Source organism: Trachypithecus francoisi, unplaced genomic scaffold, assembly GCF_009764315.1.
Source record: "Trachypithecus francoisi isolate TF-2019V2 unplaced genomic scaffold, Tfra_2.0 Lachesis_group0, whole genome shotgun sequence".
Taxonomy (NCBI): Eukaryota; Metazoa; Chordata; class Mammalia; order Primates; family Cercopithecidae; genus Trachypithecus; species Trachypithecus francoisi.
This window is the reverse complement of record NW_022681453.1, coordinates 24,286,380-24,307,114: the sequence shown is the minus strand read 5'-3', so window position 1 is coordinate 24,307,114 and position 20,735 is coordinate 24,286,380. Positions and strand designations below refer to the sequence as shown.

The 20,735-nt window shown below is 37.6% G+C and overlaps 1 protein-coding gene across 1 annotated transcript in view; it reads left to right on the top strand.

Moving 5' to 3' along the window:
* Positions 1-20,735, top strand: part of ERC2 (ELKS/RAB6-interacting/CAST family member 2) — a 1,005,625-nt gene that overhangs the window by 334,932 nt on the left and 649,958 nt on the right. Inside the window, exons 5-6 of the mRNA XM_033210156.1 lie at positions 9,244-9,399; positions 17,522-17,689. Coding sequence (XP_033066047.1) covers positions 9,244-9,399; positions 17,522-17,689 — 324 coding nt within the window. The remainder of the gene's footprint in view (positions 1-9,243; positions 9,400-17,521; positions 17,690-20,735) is intronic.

The following is a 20,735-nucleotide window of genomic DNA, read 5'->3' as shown; positions in this document are numbered from 1 at the left end:
CCATACTGGCTGTTGAGTAACTCGAGAATCACTCCTGACTCCATGGGATTTAAAACACTGGGGTTCAGTTTCCAATTATGGTAACACAACTCCGATGAAACTACCCTCATGTCACCAATGACATCTTAACCTTTTTCTTAGTCTTTAGGCTCCTCAAAACCTTTGACTCCTCTTCTTTCTTAAAACTATTCGCTCATTTTCTAGTACTTTTCCATAATTTCCATGATTTTTGCCCCTCTTTCTTTTGGTGATTCTTCTACCCTTTTGTCTATCCTTGATTCTCAACCATGTCTGAGAATTCTTCCACCACTAAGTGATGGTTTTGTCATCTCCACAGTTTTCAAATTCCATTTTGGCATCTGGTTTTATTACTAACTGCCCAAAGGCTATCTTGTTGCCTTCTTGTTTACCAGTTTATGACTCCCTTTCAGAGCCTCGTACAAATTCCTAGCTTGATTCTGAAGACTGATTATCATTCTGCACCACCTTCCTTTAACTTCCAACTCCTCTGCAGCTACACATGATCTATATTATTTGAACAATTCTGTCTTCTACTCTTCCTTGATACATACATGCTCTGTATTCATTCTCTTTTTCTTTAAACTTACATTTATTAAATATTATATCCTGGGCACCATGCTGAGTGCTCTTGATTTTGTATGTATTATTACTTCTAGCTGGAAAGAATTTCATCTTCTCTGTGATAATATTATTTTTATTCATCTCCAAACCCCATGTTAGGCTCCTGTGCTTTCTTGAGATTTCTTGACTTTGCTATGGCAATCTTACCCATTCCCAACTTCTCTATATATAGACTTATAGAATATTACATATTTTGGCATTACCTTTCACACTATCACTTGTGCACTGTATTTTTTCTATTATAAGTGACAGAAAACTTACTGTCATATTTGGTGTTCTGGAGAGAGGATGGTTCAAATGTAGCTATATATAGCTGTTCAAATGATGTTATAAGGGCCCAATGATTCAGGTGGGTTCTCAATACATGATATCAAAGAAGGCCACATCCAGTCATGGAATTATTTTCTTTTTTTCTTTTTTTTCCTTTTCGTTACTCAGAAAAGAAGAGAGAGCTCTTTTCTCCTCTGGATTAACGTTAGTCCCCTAAAAGAACTCTGATTGGCCTTCCTAGGGTTATAAGTTTATCCCTGAATCAATCACTATGTTCAGAAGACCCATGGTAACTGTCTCTGGGCAGGGCCACACAATTTAAAACTCTATTAAAACCATGGGGATGTTGGGAAGATGCAGTACCCAAAATGAAAGGAAGCTGGGCAGACCAAAAAAATAACAGATATGTGCGATAGCTGGAAACAGGTGGGACGCTAACATTTATTGAGCACTACTGTGTTTTAGCTGTTATTCTGGAAACTTCCATGTAGCCACTCATTTAATTCTTGTAGCAACCTTAGGTTATAGGATTAGCAAGGTAAGGAACATGCTCAGAAAGTTTAACAGGATGAAATAAAAATGGAAGCTACTGTCTTCTACTTGTATAAGTAACAACTGGGGAATTAGTAGGGACTTACTACATTGTTTTTGGCTTATGATAATAATGACAATTTTTCACTCTCTTGGGGTAGGCTCTGTGATAGGCACTTTGTATGCATTATACCTCACTTGTAATTTTCTTAACATGCTCATGAGCATGGTCTTATTGTAAAAGCCTGAACTAGGATTTGCATCCATGGTTTGTGATTCCGTAAAGGTCAGATGTTTTACCTTCACGTGCAGTATGTCTGGATTGCTTTAGATTTAGCTCTTTTTCTTAGAGCTGAGTCCATTAACAACAAGAACAAATTAATATATGAAGATCATAACTTCAGAGGTCACACAGTGTCCAGCAAGAACCACTGGAGACACATCTGCTCATGAGTCCTTAGTAATATGCGCAGAGACAGGACGACAGGAAGGATGTGGTCCAAGGGCATGGGTTTCATGAAGAATGAGTCAGAGGCAGGCAAAGGAGACTGGGAAAACAAACATCAAAGTACCCTAATTGCTTTTAATTTCATCTAGTCCAACCTTTTCTGTGCTTGCACATTTTGCCATAAAGAATTAGATACCATCAAATTCTCCTGTCATCTTCTAATCTAGGTCATCATCTTTTATAGTTTGATAAGGCCCAAGAAGACGAGTTTTTGATTTTTTTCGTGTTTGTTCTTTTTACTAATATGTCTTAGGCCTAAGTCGACTTCTTTCTGGAGTGTCTAACTTGGGCTCATATAACCACCGTCATCCCACACAGTAAATCCTTCCAAAGACAGGGCCTTACTCAGATAGTCTAAGATCCAGGGCTGCTCAGTTGTGTTTGCAGCTATGACTAGATGATTTTTAAAAGTTAAGCTGTTAAGAGCCTCTGTGGTATCCAGTAATAACAGTTTCGAATTTTATTCTAAATAAAGTGTAATATAATTATGTAGGGACGTTTCCTGAACATTAGATCACATCTTTCAAAAACCAGATTGGCCCTAAGTTTGTTGATCAATGTCCGTAGACCAATATATGATCACAGTGAATTCAATGCTCTGTAAAAACCACTTATGTCTTCTCTCTTGGCCTGATATTAACATGAAACCAGTAATTCTCACGGTATTGAAAAGGAAAGCACATTGTGACACTCAGCAATAACATAATTGTTACTTTTTGTGACTAAATGATATTGCTTCTTTTTGATGTTCCACCCACTCACCATTTCAGTATTCACAGTTCCTGGAGAGGGATTGAAATCTGTTTCTTACTGCTTAAGGGGAACATAATGTTTGACAAACACAAAAAGAGTAATAATGGCACCCCGACTAGCAAAGATACTCCAGAAAATTTACTCCCAGGGTTGCTGTACACTTAACGTCAAGTTGGATGGCTCTTGAAACTAGGTTCATGTTTTTCTAAATGTATTTGGAAAATAGAGTTACCCTAGTCTCTTCTGCATTGGTCAGTGTTGTCCCTTGTGTCTTCTGGACATGTGCAGTCTTTTAGAACACCCGAATCACCCGAGGATCTTGTGAAAATGTAGATTTGGATTTAGTAGTTCTGAGTTGGGGCCGGAGATTTTGCATGTGGGAAAAGCTCCCAGGTGATGTCAGTGGCGCTTATCTGTGACCACACTTTGAGTAGCATGGATCCAGGCTGTCCTTCATGTTAGAGATAGAAATATGCCTATGGATTTTGTGAGATCTACCTGATATCTTACACACCTGGCAAAGTGACTGGTTCCCAATAGGTGCCCTATGTATTTGTTGAATTAATGAATGAATGAGAGAACTCCTTGTCTAAGTTTACTGTTAATCTATAGCATACATGTTCTAGAGAAATCTAGAGACAGATTTAAAAAAAGAGAGAGAAAAGGAAGAAACAAACTTATTTCAAATTTCCCATCCCACTTTCATTCTCATTTCTATAACTATAGCCCTCATGGGCTAGTGCTAGTATTTATGGCTGGCTTAAACATTAGCATGGTGGACCTAGTGGGTAAATGGCTTCTGGGGTTCAATTCTGGTGTTTTATTTATTAGTTGCCCATCAAATACCTATTTTGCAATTTTAGATGTTACATGTAAAATAGTCTTGGGTATAAATCTTTAGTTAGAAGCTATGATGTATAATTATGCATCAAATTTTTTTTTTTTTTTTTTTTTTTTTTGTTTTGTTTTGTTTTTTTTTTTGAGGCGGAGTCTCGCTCTGTCGCCCGGGCTGGAGTGCAGTGGCCGGATCTCAGCTCACTGCAAGCTCCGCCTCCGGGTTTACGCCATTCTCCTGCCTCAGCCTCCCGAGTAGCTGGGACTACAGGCGCCCGCCACCTCGCCCGGCTAGTTTTGTATTTTTAGTAGAGACGGGGTTTCACTGTGTTAGCCAGGATGGTCTCGATCTCTTGACCTCGTGATCCGCCCGTCTCGGCCTCCCAAAGTGCTGGGATACAGGCTTGAGCCACCGCGCCCGGCCTGCATCAAATTTTTATAAGTATTATTTTATGAATCTGTAGAAGGAAATGATTGAAAAGAGACACTCAGTTGAGATCTTTTTTTCCTAACTGAATCAAACATTTTTCAGATGTTTATTTTTTCCCTGAAAATTTTTTTCTATATCTTTACAATCCATAACCAAAATAAAATATAAAGACAAAACAATTTCATGGTTGCCCTATCTCAAGACTATTTGAAAAATATTGCCTGAGACATGAGGTGCCAAGTTCCAGGAGTATGGGGGTCCATGTCTGTTCTTTTACTGATGTCGTCTTAAGTGCTGGGCTTAGAACAGGAGCTCAGTAAACCACTTTTGAGTGACAGAAGCTGACAGGCTGATCTAGATATTTAGTCCCCACCCCCTTCATTTTAAATTGGGAGTGATTGTGGCAAGTTTTCCCTTGAAGAATCCAAATTATTGTTTTGACTCTTCAATTTAGTAATATTACCCAGAGCTTAATGTGATCATTACAGGCCTAAATTTTTTTTTAGGAATTGACTTCTAGAGGCAGTAATACTGTTGATAAACAAAATGAAATAGATTATTTTGCTTCAGGACTTTCCAGAGCCATTCATGTTAATGTGCGTTGAAAATTCCTAATAAGCATTTCTCAAACATACTTGACCCTGCAACCCCCTTTTCATGGAGCATTTGGGTTCTGTGAACTTTGAGAAAAGCTACTCTATGTTATATTTCACTTTCCCCATCTCTAAGGAAGGCCCACAATTACTGCTTCTAGAGCTTTTTTATTTGTGAAATATAATCAAGATGTGTGTTTGAAAATCATTCCATATATTGTTTTAAAATATCAGTCATAAATAACTTGTAAAAAGGTTCAGAGGAAGAAAGCTCTTTGGCGATTAGGGCGTAAAATGTTGCTTTACCTTCTGAAACTCCACTTTTCAGGAAGTTACAACATATGTCTTCATTTATATATTTTTTCTCTATTCCAGATTAGTGCGTTGACTTTCTGAGCCATGTGCATTTAGTATCTCAACATCCATATATCACATTCAGCCATATCAGGACTTGATATGGACTTCCATAGTCCTCCTTACATATATAAGATTTTAGTCATTTATCTTAGTGTTAGCAATTTTTAAAAAGGAAAATGATAAAATTCCTTCCCTCTAAATTCTTTGGACTGACGCAGTTGAAAAGTAGTAGACATGCCAGCCATTATGTTTGCTTTTTATTTTCATGTTTATATTTCCTCAGTCCTTCTCTGGTTTGGCATTTTGAATATCTTCTTGGGCACAACCCAAAACCGTCTGATATATCTGTATTTTTTGTATCAGTTTTCCTTTGAATCCTAATGATATTCTCCTACCTACTTTTCTCTGTGCTCATGATGTGAGGTATGAGCTCTGTTGCCCTTGAAATTGACTTTTTGTATAAGAACAGAAATATAGGCTGGGCACAGTGGTTCACACTTGTAATCCCAGCACTTTGGGAGACTGAGGTGGGTGGATCACTTGAGGTCAGGAGTTCGAGACTAGCCTGGCCAACATGGTGAAACCCCATCACTACTAAAAATACAAAAATTCATTTTACGTGGTGGCGCAGGCTGGTAATCCCAGCTACTTGGGAGGCTGAGGCATGAAAATTGCTTGAACCTGGGAGGTGGAGGTTGCAGTGAGCTGAGATCACACCACTGCACTCCAGCTTGGGCAGCAGAGCCAGGGAACAAAGACGTTTGTGAGAAAAAAGAGGTGTTGCTTAATTTGAGAAAACTAGTAAAAGTAAAAAAAGTTTCAAAATATGTTTGGTGAAATTTTAACTTAAGATGTCAAGAAGCTTTGCTATGTTAAGAAACTTTCTATCTCAATCCAGTTCTGATTTTTCTTTAGTAGTATGTAATTCTTGAGTCCAGAAAAGTTGCATCTAAGCCATTTAGAAGTTGTCAGTTGTAGTCCTTGCTCACTAAAGCCTCAGGAGTTTACTTTCTCAGTAAAACTCAGAAAACTGAGGCTTGTGAGGAAGCAGAGTCGTCTCCTCTTGCCTCCATGATTGGGCGTTGGAATTCTACCAAGTGTTACGAAAAAATTCAGGTCTAAGATGTGAAGATGTCAAAGTGTATTGTGCCACACACACATACCCACCTATACATATATTTATATAGGTATGTATATGTATACATACATACACACACATTTTATAGTCACTTAGATTTGAGTTGAAAATCCATCGAAATTTTATATAGGAAGAGCTGGGATATTAGCCCTTACCTTCACACTTACTTTACAGTTCAGTTCTTCTAAAGATTGTACTTAGCTATTTGTAAATGCTTAAATATTGCACTTAGGTATTTGTAAATCTCATCAACAGCCAATTTGTATCTCAATAGAGAGAAAAAATCTATATCATATTGATTAGAGTTTTAATTGAAATAACTTTTTGTGTGTTTTAAGGTGAAAATATAATCTTAAGACTTCCATAGGAATGAACACAAATGTTAATAGTGGGTATATATGAGTGGCAGGATTATGAATAATCATAATTATCTATATAGCTCTTCAATTGTTGTTTAATGAGTTTTGATTTTATAGCCTGAAACATGTTGATTCAAAATGACTCTTAGTTATTTGGAAAGTCTCTTATGAACTTCTAGAAGTTCTTTTTCCATAGCACTTCCATTATTGCCTTTCTTTTCTTTCTTTTCTTTTCTTTTCTTTTCTTTTCTTTTCTTTTCTTTTCTTTTCTTTTCTTTTCTTTCCTTTCCTTTCCTTTCCTTTCCTTTCCTTTCCTTTCCTTTCCTTTCCTTTCCTTCCTTCCTTCTTCCTTCCTTCCTTCCTTCCTCCTTCCTTCCTTCCTTCCTTCCTTCCTCCCTCCTCCCTCCCTCCCTCCCTCCCTCCCTCTCTCTCTCTCTCTTTCTGTCTTTCTTTCTTGACAGACTTTGGCTTTTATTGCCCAGGCTGGAGAGTGCAATGGCACGATCTTGCCTCACTTCAACCTCCGCCTCCTGGGTTCAAGGATTCTTCTGCCTCAGCCTTGTGGCTGAGATTACAGCCATGCGCAACCATGCCCGGCTAATTTTGTATTTTTAGTAGAGATGGGGTTTCTCCATGTTGGTTGGTTAGGCTGGTCTTGAACTCCCAACCTCAGGTGATCCACCTGCCTCAGCCTGCCAAAGTGCTGGGATTACAGACGTGAGCCATTGCACCAGGTCGCTTTTCTTTTTATCTATGGAGTTCTTACAGCTCAGGACTCAAGTAAGTCACTAAGTATCACTCCCCATGTTTTTAAGCTTGACTGTCTTAGCACAGTACTATAGACTGGGTGGCTTCAATATTGCAGATTTGTTTTTCTCACAGTTCTAGAGGCTAGAAGGCCGAGATTAGGGTGCCAGCATGATAAGGCTCTGGTGAGGGCTCTCTTCCTGGCTTGTAGATAGCCACCTTCTCCCCGTGTCCTTTCTTGGTAGAGGGAGAGTGAGCAGCTTCCTAGTGTCTCTTCTTATAAGGGCTCTAATCCCATCATTAGGGCCCTACTCTCCTAGCCTCATCTAATCCTAATTACCCACCAAAGGCGCCATCTCCAAATACCATTACATTGAAGGTTAGAGCTTCAACATACATATTTTTGGGGGACTCAACATTCGGTCCATAACAGTTTTTAAAATTTAAACTGATAGTATAGAAGATTTCCAGAAATGGCATCTAAATAGAAAAATACTGGCAGAATATACATGAAAACATTAATGGTAGTTATTTCTAGACAGCAGGATTAGAGGTTTTCTCCATTTTCTGTGAATTCAGATCATATTGCTTTTATAATGGAAAAAATACAATAGGTATTATTTTTAAAAGAAAATGAAATACTACAGAATGTTCCATTTCCTAATAATCTTGGAATTTTCAAAATCTTTTTATTTCATCTTCTTGAAGTTTTTCTGAGAATTAATAAAAGTGTCTGCAGAACTTAGAGCACTCAGTTCTCGGCACATAATAGAATTGCATAAATTTACTGCTCCTCCTTTTCCTCCTTTTAACATGATGACAATGTTAATGATAATAACAATGATAATTACTATATTGCCATAGGAGATATACCATTGGGCATATATTATAGGAAAATAAAGTAGACAATAGCCACAAAGTCAGGACAGACACATTTGTTGCGAGGTTTTTAAAAATGAGTTACTTATAAATAGAATAGCCTATTCATTGTCTTTACTTTTGGAATTCTTAGTCTTTTTGATTCTGAGAAAATGAATTGGTTAAAAAAGTTGGTAGATTGTTCTGAATTAGCATTCAGTTACAAATTTAATATGAGCTCCTTAACTCTGTGCAATAAAATGGCACACAGATGTGACACTGAGAAAACTTGAAGTCGGTTTTCGATGTGTCAAACTTTCATTCCAAAGACTGATTGAAGCCTAATACTTACTGTTATGGAAAATTTTTTTGTCTTTTTTTTTGTTTGTTTTGGTTCCCCTATAAGAGCTCTCTCTTCTCTACTTTCTAATGCATTGTTTCCAGTGCTCTATCTTGTGTATGGAGTCTGTCATTGGTAACTTTTTCCCAATTAATTCCACATCTGAGTGTAATATTTCTAGTTGTTGGCTCCATAAATCAATAGGTTGAAATGCCCTGCAAGGTAGTCATGTTTTTTGTCACGTAGGGACCTGACTGCTCGCCAAATAAATTATGACATTATGATGTACTATTTCCAATCACTATAAATTTTCAATATTTAGTGTATCAGTCATACCAAGTCAAGATTCAGTTATTTAGTTTCACTTACGTCTGTATTTTAGATGAGAATCCTTTTTCCCATTAGTAGATTTGAATTTCTTTCTCTCTCAGTCAAATTCCAAACATACCTTATAAAACCAGCCATAAAATATACACATAAACTAACTGTTTTTGTGTTTATAAGTGGTTTCAAAAATATTCACTGGTAAAACTATATCCCAAATTAAAATCTGTCCACTTAAATGGTGTTCTGTTTTGTTTTTTAACACTTAGATTACTTTTATCACTCTTGCTTTTGTAATTTGATTCCTAGATATTAGACAAACATATCTAGGTAATTCTCTGTATTATATTGAAACATGGTCTTGACTGGGAGCTTAAACTATCATCTCACAAATGATCCTCAGCTGTGAAAAAAATAAATTGTTCTGAATTTGGGGCTATCTACACCATGGTTAATATGTAACAGCACTACCAAAATTACTTTCTTAAATTCTGTTTTGATGATCTTAAAAATAATTTGTATTCTTTATTTTTATTTTTCTTTTCTTCTTTACCAACAGGACACAAAAATCGCTTCATTGGAGCGAAACATAAGGGATCTTGAGGATGAGATCCAGATGTTAAAAGCCAATGGTGTGCTGAACACTGAGGACCGCGAAGAAGAGATCAAACAAATTGAGGTTTACAAAAGTCACTCCAAGTTTATGAAGACCAAGGTACGGTCCAGGGTTATAAACTTTTATGTTCTTAATGTGACTAGAAAGTTACAGTTTACATATGTACTTTTTCCAAATACCCATATAATATGCTTTATGTGATATTATTTAATATATGAACAACAAAGGAGAATGCAGAAGATTTTTAGTTCAGACATATAGATTCCAAAAAGCAATCACGGAAAACCTTTGGTGGAATTTCTCCTTACTGAGAGGTTCAGGCTTTAATTAGGAGTTCGTTTGGTGTTCCTCTTCCTTGGGAATTAACATATTTATAGTCCACTCTCTTTCAAATTTCCACCATCACTTAAGTTTGCTATTTTTTTGAAGTTGCTACCGTTGCCAAATTTCTTGCCTCTCCTATAAGGTGTTTGTCTCAAAATATTTGCTATTACAAGCCAATTTAACTCATTTAAATGTTATTAGGTTGGGAGGCTGAGACAGGCAGATCAGCTGAGGTCAGGAGTTCGAGACCAGCCTGTCTAACGTGGTGAAACCCTGTCTCTACAAAAAAATAAAAAAATTAGCCAGGCATGGTGGCATGCACCTGTAATCCCAGGTACTCGGGAGGCTGAGGCAGGAGAATCACTTGAACCCGGGAGGTAGAGGTTGCAGTGAGCTGAGATGGTACCACTGCACTCCAGCCTGGGTGACAGAGCAAGACTACATCTCAAAAGAAAAAAAAAGTTATTAAGCTATTGTGGTTTTAGCATAGTGTTAAAGACATAAATAGTTTTGAGTCCCAGTGCTGCCCTTTAGTTAAATTATTAAAATTCCCTAAGCCTCAGTTTCTTTATCCATGAAATAGGGGTAAGAAAATACCTACATCATTGGGTTGGTCTGATGATTCCAGGAGATTATTCATTTAAAGCCCTTAGTCCCTTGTCTGATCTCTAGAAAGTATCCATCAAATGTCAGGCATTGTTGTTGATAGTAGTACTAATGTTACTAATAATGTTATAATAGTAACATTAATATGGACTAATAGATTCCATATCTATTGCTATGGAATCTTTAGAAAATATTTTAGAGTAACCTGCTCCATTAGTTTGTATTGTTATTGTCAGTTTTAAAGATTTTGGATTGTAGTTTTTCAAAAATAAACTTGGGGCTTTAAAAGGACCAAGCACCTGAATATTTATTATTTTTACATATGCATAATTATTAAATTTATGAATAGTCCAAATAGGTCTTTTGAGACTGTGAGATGCTTTTATCTGTTCCTCTGTTTAAATCATTTTGCTTCTGAAAATAATAACTACACCAATTAAAAATTTTTTTTTCTTTTTTCTTTTTCTACCACTTGCTCTTAAATATGCCTGTTCTCTTGTTCTAGGTTTTAATCTTGTTTGTTACTTTATGAAATGCAGTAGAGTTGGAGTAATGCAGACCTCTGTGAGAAAGCAGTGGGAGAGGAGAGAAAAATGTTTAAATGATTTTTATCAGTTGTGAAATATGTGCATACTCCTTGCTGAGTTTGCAAATTATAGGGAGGAAATGATATCTATCTAGCATTTACTTCATCACGATGTGTGTGTGTGTGTGTGTGTGTGTGTGTGTGGTGTGTGTGTGTGTGTATGTATGCATGCATGTATACACAAGGAAAAAACACAAAACTATTCTTACTTCTGTCAACTTTCCGTCTCTAACTAGATGTTGAGATTGTGCTGAAAACGTGTATCAAGGAGTGGAGATGAGGGGACTGTCCAGTGGATTTGAATGTAACCAGGGACTCCCTCAAAGTTTTGAATAGGTTTCCCTGCTCAGTCCTTCCTCTGGTTTCTTCCTTGCAGTCCCTCCCTCTCAGAGAGTTAAGCCGAGGTTCGGCGAGCACAGTACTAGGGTGACCTGCATACAGTGCCTGAATCATTCTGGGAATGAAGACCAGAGGCACAGATACGAGCGAACTCAAGAAGTTTGGGGGAAATTATTGTTTTGGCTTAAACTTTTCCCCTGACTCTGTTATTCTACAATGGGAGATTGTTCAAGCCACTTCTACAGCTGAAAATGTCATGAAATTTGTAAACTCTGCCCCTCATCATGGACTCTGTCCAGGTGAATAAAACATTTATATGATCTTCAGCAAGTCATGACCTTTATTAGCCCACGTTTGTCTGAGAGACCATCAATCCTTGAGTTAGATTTAACTTTTAATGGCTAGTTACTTTTAATGGTTCCAGAAGTGGTCAGGTCAGAAGAATGTTTGAGGGAAGTAGTGGAGTGAGGTGGAAAGACCACAGGCTGAAGACGAAAGCAGACTCCAGCAAGTCTCCAGCCTGCCTTTGCCAGCTGCATAGGGAGTGACTTGAGGAATGACCAAAGTCACTCGACCATACTTTCTTCTATAAAATAGGGGCGGCAGCACCAACCTTACAGGATGGTTCAGATGGACTAAATAATATTAAAATGAAATAGTGTAGTTAAAGTACCTGGCTCAAAAAACCAGCTAATAATGATAAATATTATTATTGGAGAAGTATAACCAAATAATAATCATTACAATAAGTGTTATATTTAACTTGACTAATGGGAAAAATGGATTTCTAAGAAATACAAATAAAATGAATTCTTACATCATGTGGACACCTCTTTTACTGTTAAAAATTAGCTAGAAAGTACTAGTAAGGGTCAGTTTTTAATATTTTCTCCATTGAAAGAATGTTCTTATTGGATTGAACTATAACATTTATTGCTAGTATTTCCTATCATTAATTACTTACTTTTCTTAATTCTCCTACTTGGTTTTTTTTTTTTTTGTTTGTTTGTTTGTTTTGAGACAGGCTCTCACTCTGTCACCCAGGCTGGGGTGCAGTGGTATGATCTCGGCTCACTGCAGCCTCTGCCTGCCAGGTTCAAGCAATTCTCTCACCCCAGCCTCCTGAGTAGCTGGGATTATAGGCGCACACAACCACGCCAGCTATTTTTTGTGTTTTTGTGGTAGAGATGGGGTTTCACCATGTTGGTCAGGCTGATCTCAAACTCCTGATCTCAAGTGATCTGCCTGCCTCAGCCTCCCAAAGTGCTGGGATTACAGGTGTGAGCCACCACACCCAGCCCAATTCTCCTACTTTGAGTGATGAGTGTGATTCCTCATTTAAGCCTGGGCATACTGTTTGCATTACTTATTAAAATGAATAAATCATGTAGATTGGAGGGAAAGAAAGTATTTTAAATAGGCACGTGGAAGAGTGTGCAATTCCATCTTGATCCAGAGCAGGTAGTTGGAACTGGTAGGGTCTCTTGAAAGCTCTGTGATTAAATTAAGTATCAGTGAATGCCTGAATTGCTTTTACAAACATGACATCATAGAAAAAACATGATATAACATTTTTGGAAAGGTAGAAGGTGGGTTGCAAAACTCAACTTGTGCAAAGGCAGGAATACAAAACATAGTCAGCCAGGGTAGAAATCCTGGCATCTTGCAAGTCCTTTGGCATGAACATTGTCTCTGAGAACTGAGCCTCTGGGAGATCTCAGATGTGTAACTCTCATCTGTTGGAAACTCCAATTCCTACCCCAACACTGAAGGGTTAGAGGAATCAAACTGTGAGAGCTGAATCTCAGAGGCCATGGAAAGCATGAATTACTTTCAGGAGCTCCATTAAGCCTCGGAGAATGGAACATACCAAATACATAATTGTTTTTCTGGTAGGGAAAGAATAATGGCATTTCCTTTCTGTGCAAGGCTTTGTTCCTAGTCTAACACATTTTTCATCTACTCATTCCCGTATTCTATATTAGCTACTCCCTCTGTTTCCCATGTTTGCCAAAGACGCCGATCTGCTGTGTTAGATCTCCTCCTTTATTCTGAATTTATAACACATTTTCTTATAAACCTCTGATGGATTACAAACCTCCTAACCCAAACTGCATGATAGTAAGCCTATCACTTTCTAGACATGAGGGCCATATCTGCAGTGAAAAAGAAGCTGTTTTCCTTGGCAGAGTGTTTTTTTTCAGGGTGTAGTTTGTGTCACAGACGTAAGTGGGGGAAGAATTTTCAGACCGGATGAAGTGTGCCTGATGTCCACATGGACTTCATATAAAGCATGTGATGTAATTCCGATTGGCTTTTCTTCTGGCCATCACAGAGACAGACCTTTCTTGGCCTCAGTTCTCATGTATGTTCGATTGCATCACTTTCCATTTTTATGGAATTTATGGCTGTAAAAGAAGCAAAAGGCATATTTTTATGGGAGAATATGATTTTTTTTTACCTTGTGACTATGTTCCCTTTAGAAAAGCTTTTTTCTGTTATTTTCTGCATAAATATTTATTTAAAATTTACCTTATGGCAGCAATATCTGAAAGCTATTTAGAGCCACTGCCTATTTAATATTTATAGACTTAAATAGTTTCATTATTATCAATCTATTTTTATTGACTAAAGGAGGTATATGTAGAACCTGTCATGCCCTTCCTCCTGACTAAACCCCATTCTCTATATCCAGTTGATTTCCTTTTTTCCCTCTCAATACCCCAACCCCCACACTAGCTTTCTACTGTGGTATTTGTGGAAGTTAGCACAAATCAGTTTTTTCACTATAAATATTATCTTTGCTTAGGTGTGTCAAGTTGAAAGTTTTTGAGCGTTAATTTCAGATGAATCACTTTCATATGTGGAATCGACTATAAACTGCTCTCAGCTACAACTGGACATGATTTGGGGCCATACCCCCCTGAGAAGAGTGCTGATCATAACAGATTTTAATATCTTTTATCATTTTAGGTAATCCTAATTCTGATTTTCCCTGTTTTTATTTATACTATATTCTTGTTATGTATGAGAGAGAACTTCTTACTTTTGTTCCACACACTCATGATTCATTAAATTATAGAGAAATAATGTGTTTCAGATACTGCACCTATCTGAGCAGTGCTCACTTGCTCACATATACCTGGGGCACATTGATAAACAGTCATGATTCTTTCCCAGTGAATATTTAAGCATACTTAGGATCCTTCTCAAGACTGCTTTTTGTTTAGCCACTACCAATCCTTTAGATTTGGCTAGCAGGATGAAGCTTGTTTGTTCCCTGACATAGTCTGACTTCTTGCAAATGGGATTTCCATTCATATCAACCTTTCTACTAAGCTGTGCAACCTGAACCCTTCTGAACATGGGAGTCTCACTCCTGTTCATGCTCAGCTGATATTTTCAGTAGCTTGTTATTGTTTATGTCAGGAGAATGGCGGGAACGTGGGAGGCGGAGCTTGCAGTGAGCTGAGATCCGGCCACTGCACTCCAGCCTGGGCGACAGAGGGAGACTCCGTCTCAAAAAAAAAAAAAAAAAAAAAAAAAGTTAGGAAAAGAAAACAGAATAAGCCCAAAGAAAGTAGAAGGAAGGAAACATTTAAAAGCAGCAGACCTGAATGAAACAGAAAATAAAAGTGTAATTGCATAGTCAATATAGCCAAAATTGGTTCCTTGATTAGAATACTTCACTTGACATGCGTCTACTGAGATTCATCAGGAAAAAGAGTGGTTAAAGCTAAAATAAAACTTAAAAAAAAGAGAGGTTAATAACGTGGAATATTAGAAATGAAAAGGAAGACATAATCATAAATACTATTGATACAAAGATAAGTGGGTTTTAGAAACATTTCCTGCAAATAAGTGTGAAAATTTAGATGAAACAAAAAATTCTTTGGGGAAAAAAATGTATCAACACTGACTCAACTAATTAGAAACATGAATATTCCTATAGCCATTAAAAGTGGATTAGTAAGTAATGTTCTTTGGAAAAAAAAATAGCAGCTCTGAATGGTTTTGCTGGTGATTTCTAATGAACATTAGTGTAAAAAAAATTCCAATTTCACAGAAACCATTTTCAAACACATTAAAAGAAGGAACACTTCCTACTTCATTTGGGGGGCTATGTTGGTATTAAAACCTGATAAGGACGGCATAGGATAGGAAAATTATAAACCAATCTCAGTCATAAACAGAAATAAAAGATCCTTACAAAATATTGGTAAGCTGAATACAGTAACATATAAAAAATATATAATGACTGAGTGGAGTTTTCATAGTAATGCCAGGGGAGATTAAGGTTAAAAATTTCATTAATATGATTCATTACAATAACATATGAAAGTTGAAAAATGATGATAAACCATGAGATACAGAAAAAAAGTTTGGTGATGTTAAACATTCACTAATGATTAAAGAATACTTTTGGCATAGTTGTAATAATGCAAAGCCTAATAAAATGTCTATAAAAAACCAATGCAGACACAAAATATAATGACGAAACATTGACATTCTTCCCTTTGAAGCCTGAAACAAGACAAAGGGGCCGCCATGACCAACAGGCCTCTGTCTTTCTGCATGGCCTGTCCGTGTGTCTGGTATGGTCTTCCTCACACCATGGTGGTCACAGGGTGGTTGAGCTTCCAGACCATGGTGGCTGGCTTCCAGTGGGTAGAAGCAGAAGCTGCCAGACCCCCTGTAGGCTAGGGCTAGAACAGGTGTACTGATTATTTTGCTGCATTTGGTTGGCAGAAGGAAGTCACAGTCCAGCCCAGGTTCAAGAAGAGGGTGAATAAACTTCAGCTCTAGTTGTGAGGAGCAACATTTGTGTACAAGTAGGAAGGAACGAAGGAATTGGTAGAAAATCTCTGCAGATCATCTACCTGCACAACACATATCAAATTGGCAAAAGTGTAAAAGACCCGTGACATAAGTTATTGGTAAAGAGATGGAGTGATTGGCATACTTGCAAGGTGCTTGTGATCATGTAAATTAATAGAACTGTTTTGGAAAACTTTTTTTTATTTTTGTTTTTTTGTTCCCCCTATCACCCAGGCTGGAGTGTGGTGGCACTATCTTGGCTCACTGCAACTTCTGCCTCCTGGGTTCAAGTGATTCTCCTGCCTCAGCCTCCCGAGTAGCTGGGAATACAGGTGCCCGCCACCATGCCTGGCTAATTTTTGTATTTTTAGTGGAGACGGGGTTTCACCATATTGGTCAGGCTAGTCTCGAACTCCTGACCTTGTGATCTGCCCACCTTGGCCTGCCAAAGTGCTGGGATTACAGGTGTGAGCCATACATTTTTGTTTTATCTAGTGAAATTGAAGATGAATATGCTATGTGGTTCAGCAATTTAAATCTTAGGCATTTGAGAATATTATTGCTATGTGAACTAGGTTATATGTATAAGAATGTTCAGAATAGCACTGTTTATAGTAGCAAAAAGCTAAGAACAAACTCAAATTTCTATCAACAGCAGAGTGGGCAAATAAATTGTGGTGAAGTCTTACAATGGAATACTCTACTTCGGTGAAAATGAATGAACTCTATGTACAATGTTGTGATTTAATCTCCAGGACATAAGATTGAGTAGGAAAAAAAGCGAAGTGGAAAAAAAAATTGTAGCCCAAATAAAGTTTTAAAACATGTAAAACCAAATAGTATGTATTTATGAATACAAAAATATATGATCAGCCTAAAAGATAAGCAAAGAAATAATAAACACAAAATTTGGGATGGTAATTATTTCCAAATGGGGAGAGGAGATAGAAATGGGATGGGACATGGGTAATTCTAGTGATCTTTTTTGGTGAATTGAATGATGGATTTTTTTGGTCATTTTTCCTTATACTTTACGTATATTTTATGTTCTTTTGTATCTTCTCAATATTTAATGTAAGCAAAAAGAAGATCCCCAATGCTTACTTGTTTTTTAGGATTCTTTTGCCAAGTCTTGCCCTTGAATGATTATTTGCACTGTGGAGTTATGCCTTGGTTTAATTACCCATGTTAGATCCCTGTTGACTCTCCTCAGGACCATGGCGGTAATAGTCTTGGTGGTTTCATAGGTGAGTAGGTTTGACTGGGAAGGCTTCATTCCATTGTGAAATTTGGTCCACAGTGGGATGGAGGGCAGTCTGCTGACCTTTCCATTCCTATTTCCTATACTCTTAGTGACCTTTACAGATATTCCTCCAGAACCCAAAGACTGTGTGATTCCTAACACCATCTTTTTTAAGCAAATTCATGGCCTGCCTTGTTGAATTATTGATCACTGGCTGCTGAAATGGAAAGAAATCAGTAGCTGTCCAATGTAAAGGGTAGGGGCAGCAATTTCTAATTTCTTGCAATTTTGTTGTTGTTTTGCAGATTGATCAGCTGAAGCAGGAACTTTCAAAGAAAGAGTCAGAACTTCTTGCCTTACAAACAAAGCTTGAAACCCTTAGCAATCAAAATTCAGATTGCAAGCAACACATTGAAGTGCTCAAAGAGTCGCTTACTGCCAAAGAACAGAGGGCTGCCATCCTTCAGACTGAGGTAAGGCACTGTCTCAGGATTCTAGACAGCAGAGACATAGAATTGATAGAAAATGCCCTACCTGGCCAACTTTCCTCAGAAGACCCTTTATCCAAACCCTTGGGCCCAGATGTATTTTGAAATTCATGTTTGTTGGGCTTTCAGAAAGACGAGATGCATTGTATAGATTGTGTAACTCTGCAAGTGAAGTTGTAGCAACACCCCATAAGCAAACACATGAATATTTTTGCATTAAAAAAAAGTCTTACACTGAGTAGGATAAATAAAGACTGTATAATTAGACTCTTGTCAGTTTGCGTCAAGTTGTGCCATCAAAGGTGTTTGGTTCACACTTGAAATTTCTTTTTTTCATACGTCGGAGCATTTTAGATTTGGTAACTACAGTTAAGGGCTTGGATCTAGAATGATTGCATTTTATCAAAAATCATAAAAGAACTGGAATAAATGTCATCTGTCTTGCTTTGCTGTGCACCATCTGTATGGGTTCCCCTTCTGGCACCCATGTTTCCAAAGGGTTCTTATTTACTAAGGAGTATCTTTCAATTTCTTTTACCCATTGAAGAAAGTCAATATTGTGTGAATTTCTCAAAGGAAATACTGGTTTGTTATCTCTTATTCATGTTTAGAAGAACAACCAAAATATATTACTATCCTATTTCCTTGCTTTTTCCTCCTTGGATTACATCTTTGGGTCTGCTAAGAAATGCAAAACACAAGCTAGTTATTGTGTGAATAAAATAGTTATCAGATGCAGCAGGCAATAGGGACAAATGTGGTGAATCTTGATTTTGTGTTGAGGCACTGTGCTGTGTGCATTACTTTAGAAGGCATTCTAATCAACATGCATGCTCTCTCTTGGGCTCTTTAAGCTGTGTCTTTGCATGTATGTATTTTAGCATCTGTGGGGAGGTTTGGATTGGCCTTAGGAGTTAATGGGACTGTTGAGTAGGTCTGTGCTCTCAGTCAAGGTGCAGGACAGTGTCTAGAGGAGGAAGAAAATACTTTCTGGATTGGATAGGTCTTAGCATAAACCTGATTCAGCCCCTATGCTTTTGACCATTGACTGATAGGCAGCTACCTGATTACTTCAATTCAAAACAATCACCTTGGCCTCAGTGATGTAGATGTTTCACATTTAAGAAATACCATTTTCAGTTGTGTATAGTTCCACTATGAATGCAAAGGTATGGGTATTTTATTTTTTAAGGCAAACATATAATCTATGCTATAAATTGGAAGTTGGCTTCTATCTCCTTTGTGGAGGCAGCAGTGAATAGTATCTAGAGTTGTGTTAAGATGGTAGCCACATGTGGCTATTTAAACTAAAATTAATTAAGATCTAGCGAAATTTAAAATGTAGTTCTGTAGTCACATTAGCCGCATATCAAGCACAACAGTTACATGTGGCTAGTGGCTACTGTATTACACAGCACAGCTAAAGAACATTTCTACCATCTAGTACTTGTCTCAAATGGGGGTCAACCAAAACTATGGCTTGTGGGCCAGATCTGGCCCTGTGCCTGCTTTTGTAAATAAAGTATTATTGGAACACAGCCATACCCATTCATCTACATGTTGTTTTTGGCTGTTTTTGTGCTACAACAGCAGAGTTGAGTAGTTGCAATAGATATTGTATGGCCCACAAAGCTGAAAATATTTACTGTCTGGCTTTTTACAGAAAGTTTGCCAATTTCTGGCATTGTGATTTTGTGGGAAGAGGATTGAGTGGGCATTGGAATGCCCAACTAGTCTTCTGTCTGGCTGTGGTACCCTAAATGGAGAAAGATAGTTTGCTGACAGCTGTTCTAGAGCACTATTTTTCTTCACTGTATTATTCAAAAAGCAACTGCTTGTACCCATGTTTTGTCAATAATACCAGCATTACTGATAAAATTAGTATAATTGTGTTGCTGTGTATTGTTGGGTAGGAGAAAATTTGAGAAGCAAGGCAGTCTGCTTGCCCAAACCCACAGTCAGGTTTCTTGATGGTTCCTCTCCAGAGTAAACAAATGAGGAGCCAGGTCAGGAAGGCTTTTCCTCTCACTATCTTATACTGATGGAGGCTTTATTCCTTGGCCTCTTTCCTTTCTCATTCCCCTCCCTGTATTTTAACTTCTCTCAAATTAATGTATTCCAAATTAGACCTATACATATTTCATGAAAAAGACAGTGGTGACATTATGTGGATAGCTTCTGTCCCACATTCAATAATTAAAATGACCAAATAAAGAGATGGTGCTTTGAAGTAGAAAAAGATTATTCTCCATGTGCAGAGAAAGTGAGATGATTTTCTAAGTCTTCTGCTTTGAAGTTGGGAGTATGAGATTACTGATTTTATCAGCTGGAAACGGCTGAGGAATTTTCTTTTGCCTTTTTTTTTTTTCTTATAAGATCTTTTTGTATATAGAAACAGAGGAGAAACTTACCTAATACGTCTGTCTCTTAGGGGGAGCAATTTAGGTTGAAATTGCTCTCATTGTTGGATTATGAGCAGAAGATTTTTTGGCAGCAGGGTAGAATACTTTAAAGTGATTTCCCCACTCTTTGGGATAGCAGAGGTAAATAAGAGTCCTTCTGCCTACTGTGTGGTGCGTTAGTGGGTGAGTACTCAGAAGATGAGATATGTTGTATTTCCTTATGCCCTACAATGAAATATCTGAGTTTAAATTTTTGTGAAATAATCTGCACACCAAACCTGTGAAACACAATTTACCTATATAACAAACCCACACATGTACCCGTGAACCTAAAATAAAAGGTTAAAAAAAAAAAAAAAGATATGATGCTCATCCTCAAAGGAGGTTACAAGTGATAGCTCCCTGCAATTTGATTCCTGAGTCATTGCTGAAAGCTCACACCAAAACAGAAGGGGGCTGGCTCTCTTTAGAGTGGGAAGAGTCCTGCTATATCTGTGCCATCAACTGGCTTTGGCTGCTCTTTTAGCATAGTATAAATGACAGATACCATGGCTTAACGGTTCATCTCTGTAAGGAAGGTTTTGCTACCAGGGAATTTGCATTTGGGAGTTGGTAGAATGAAGGGTGGG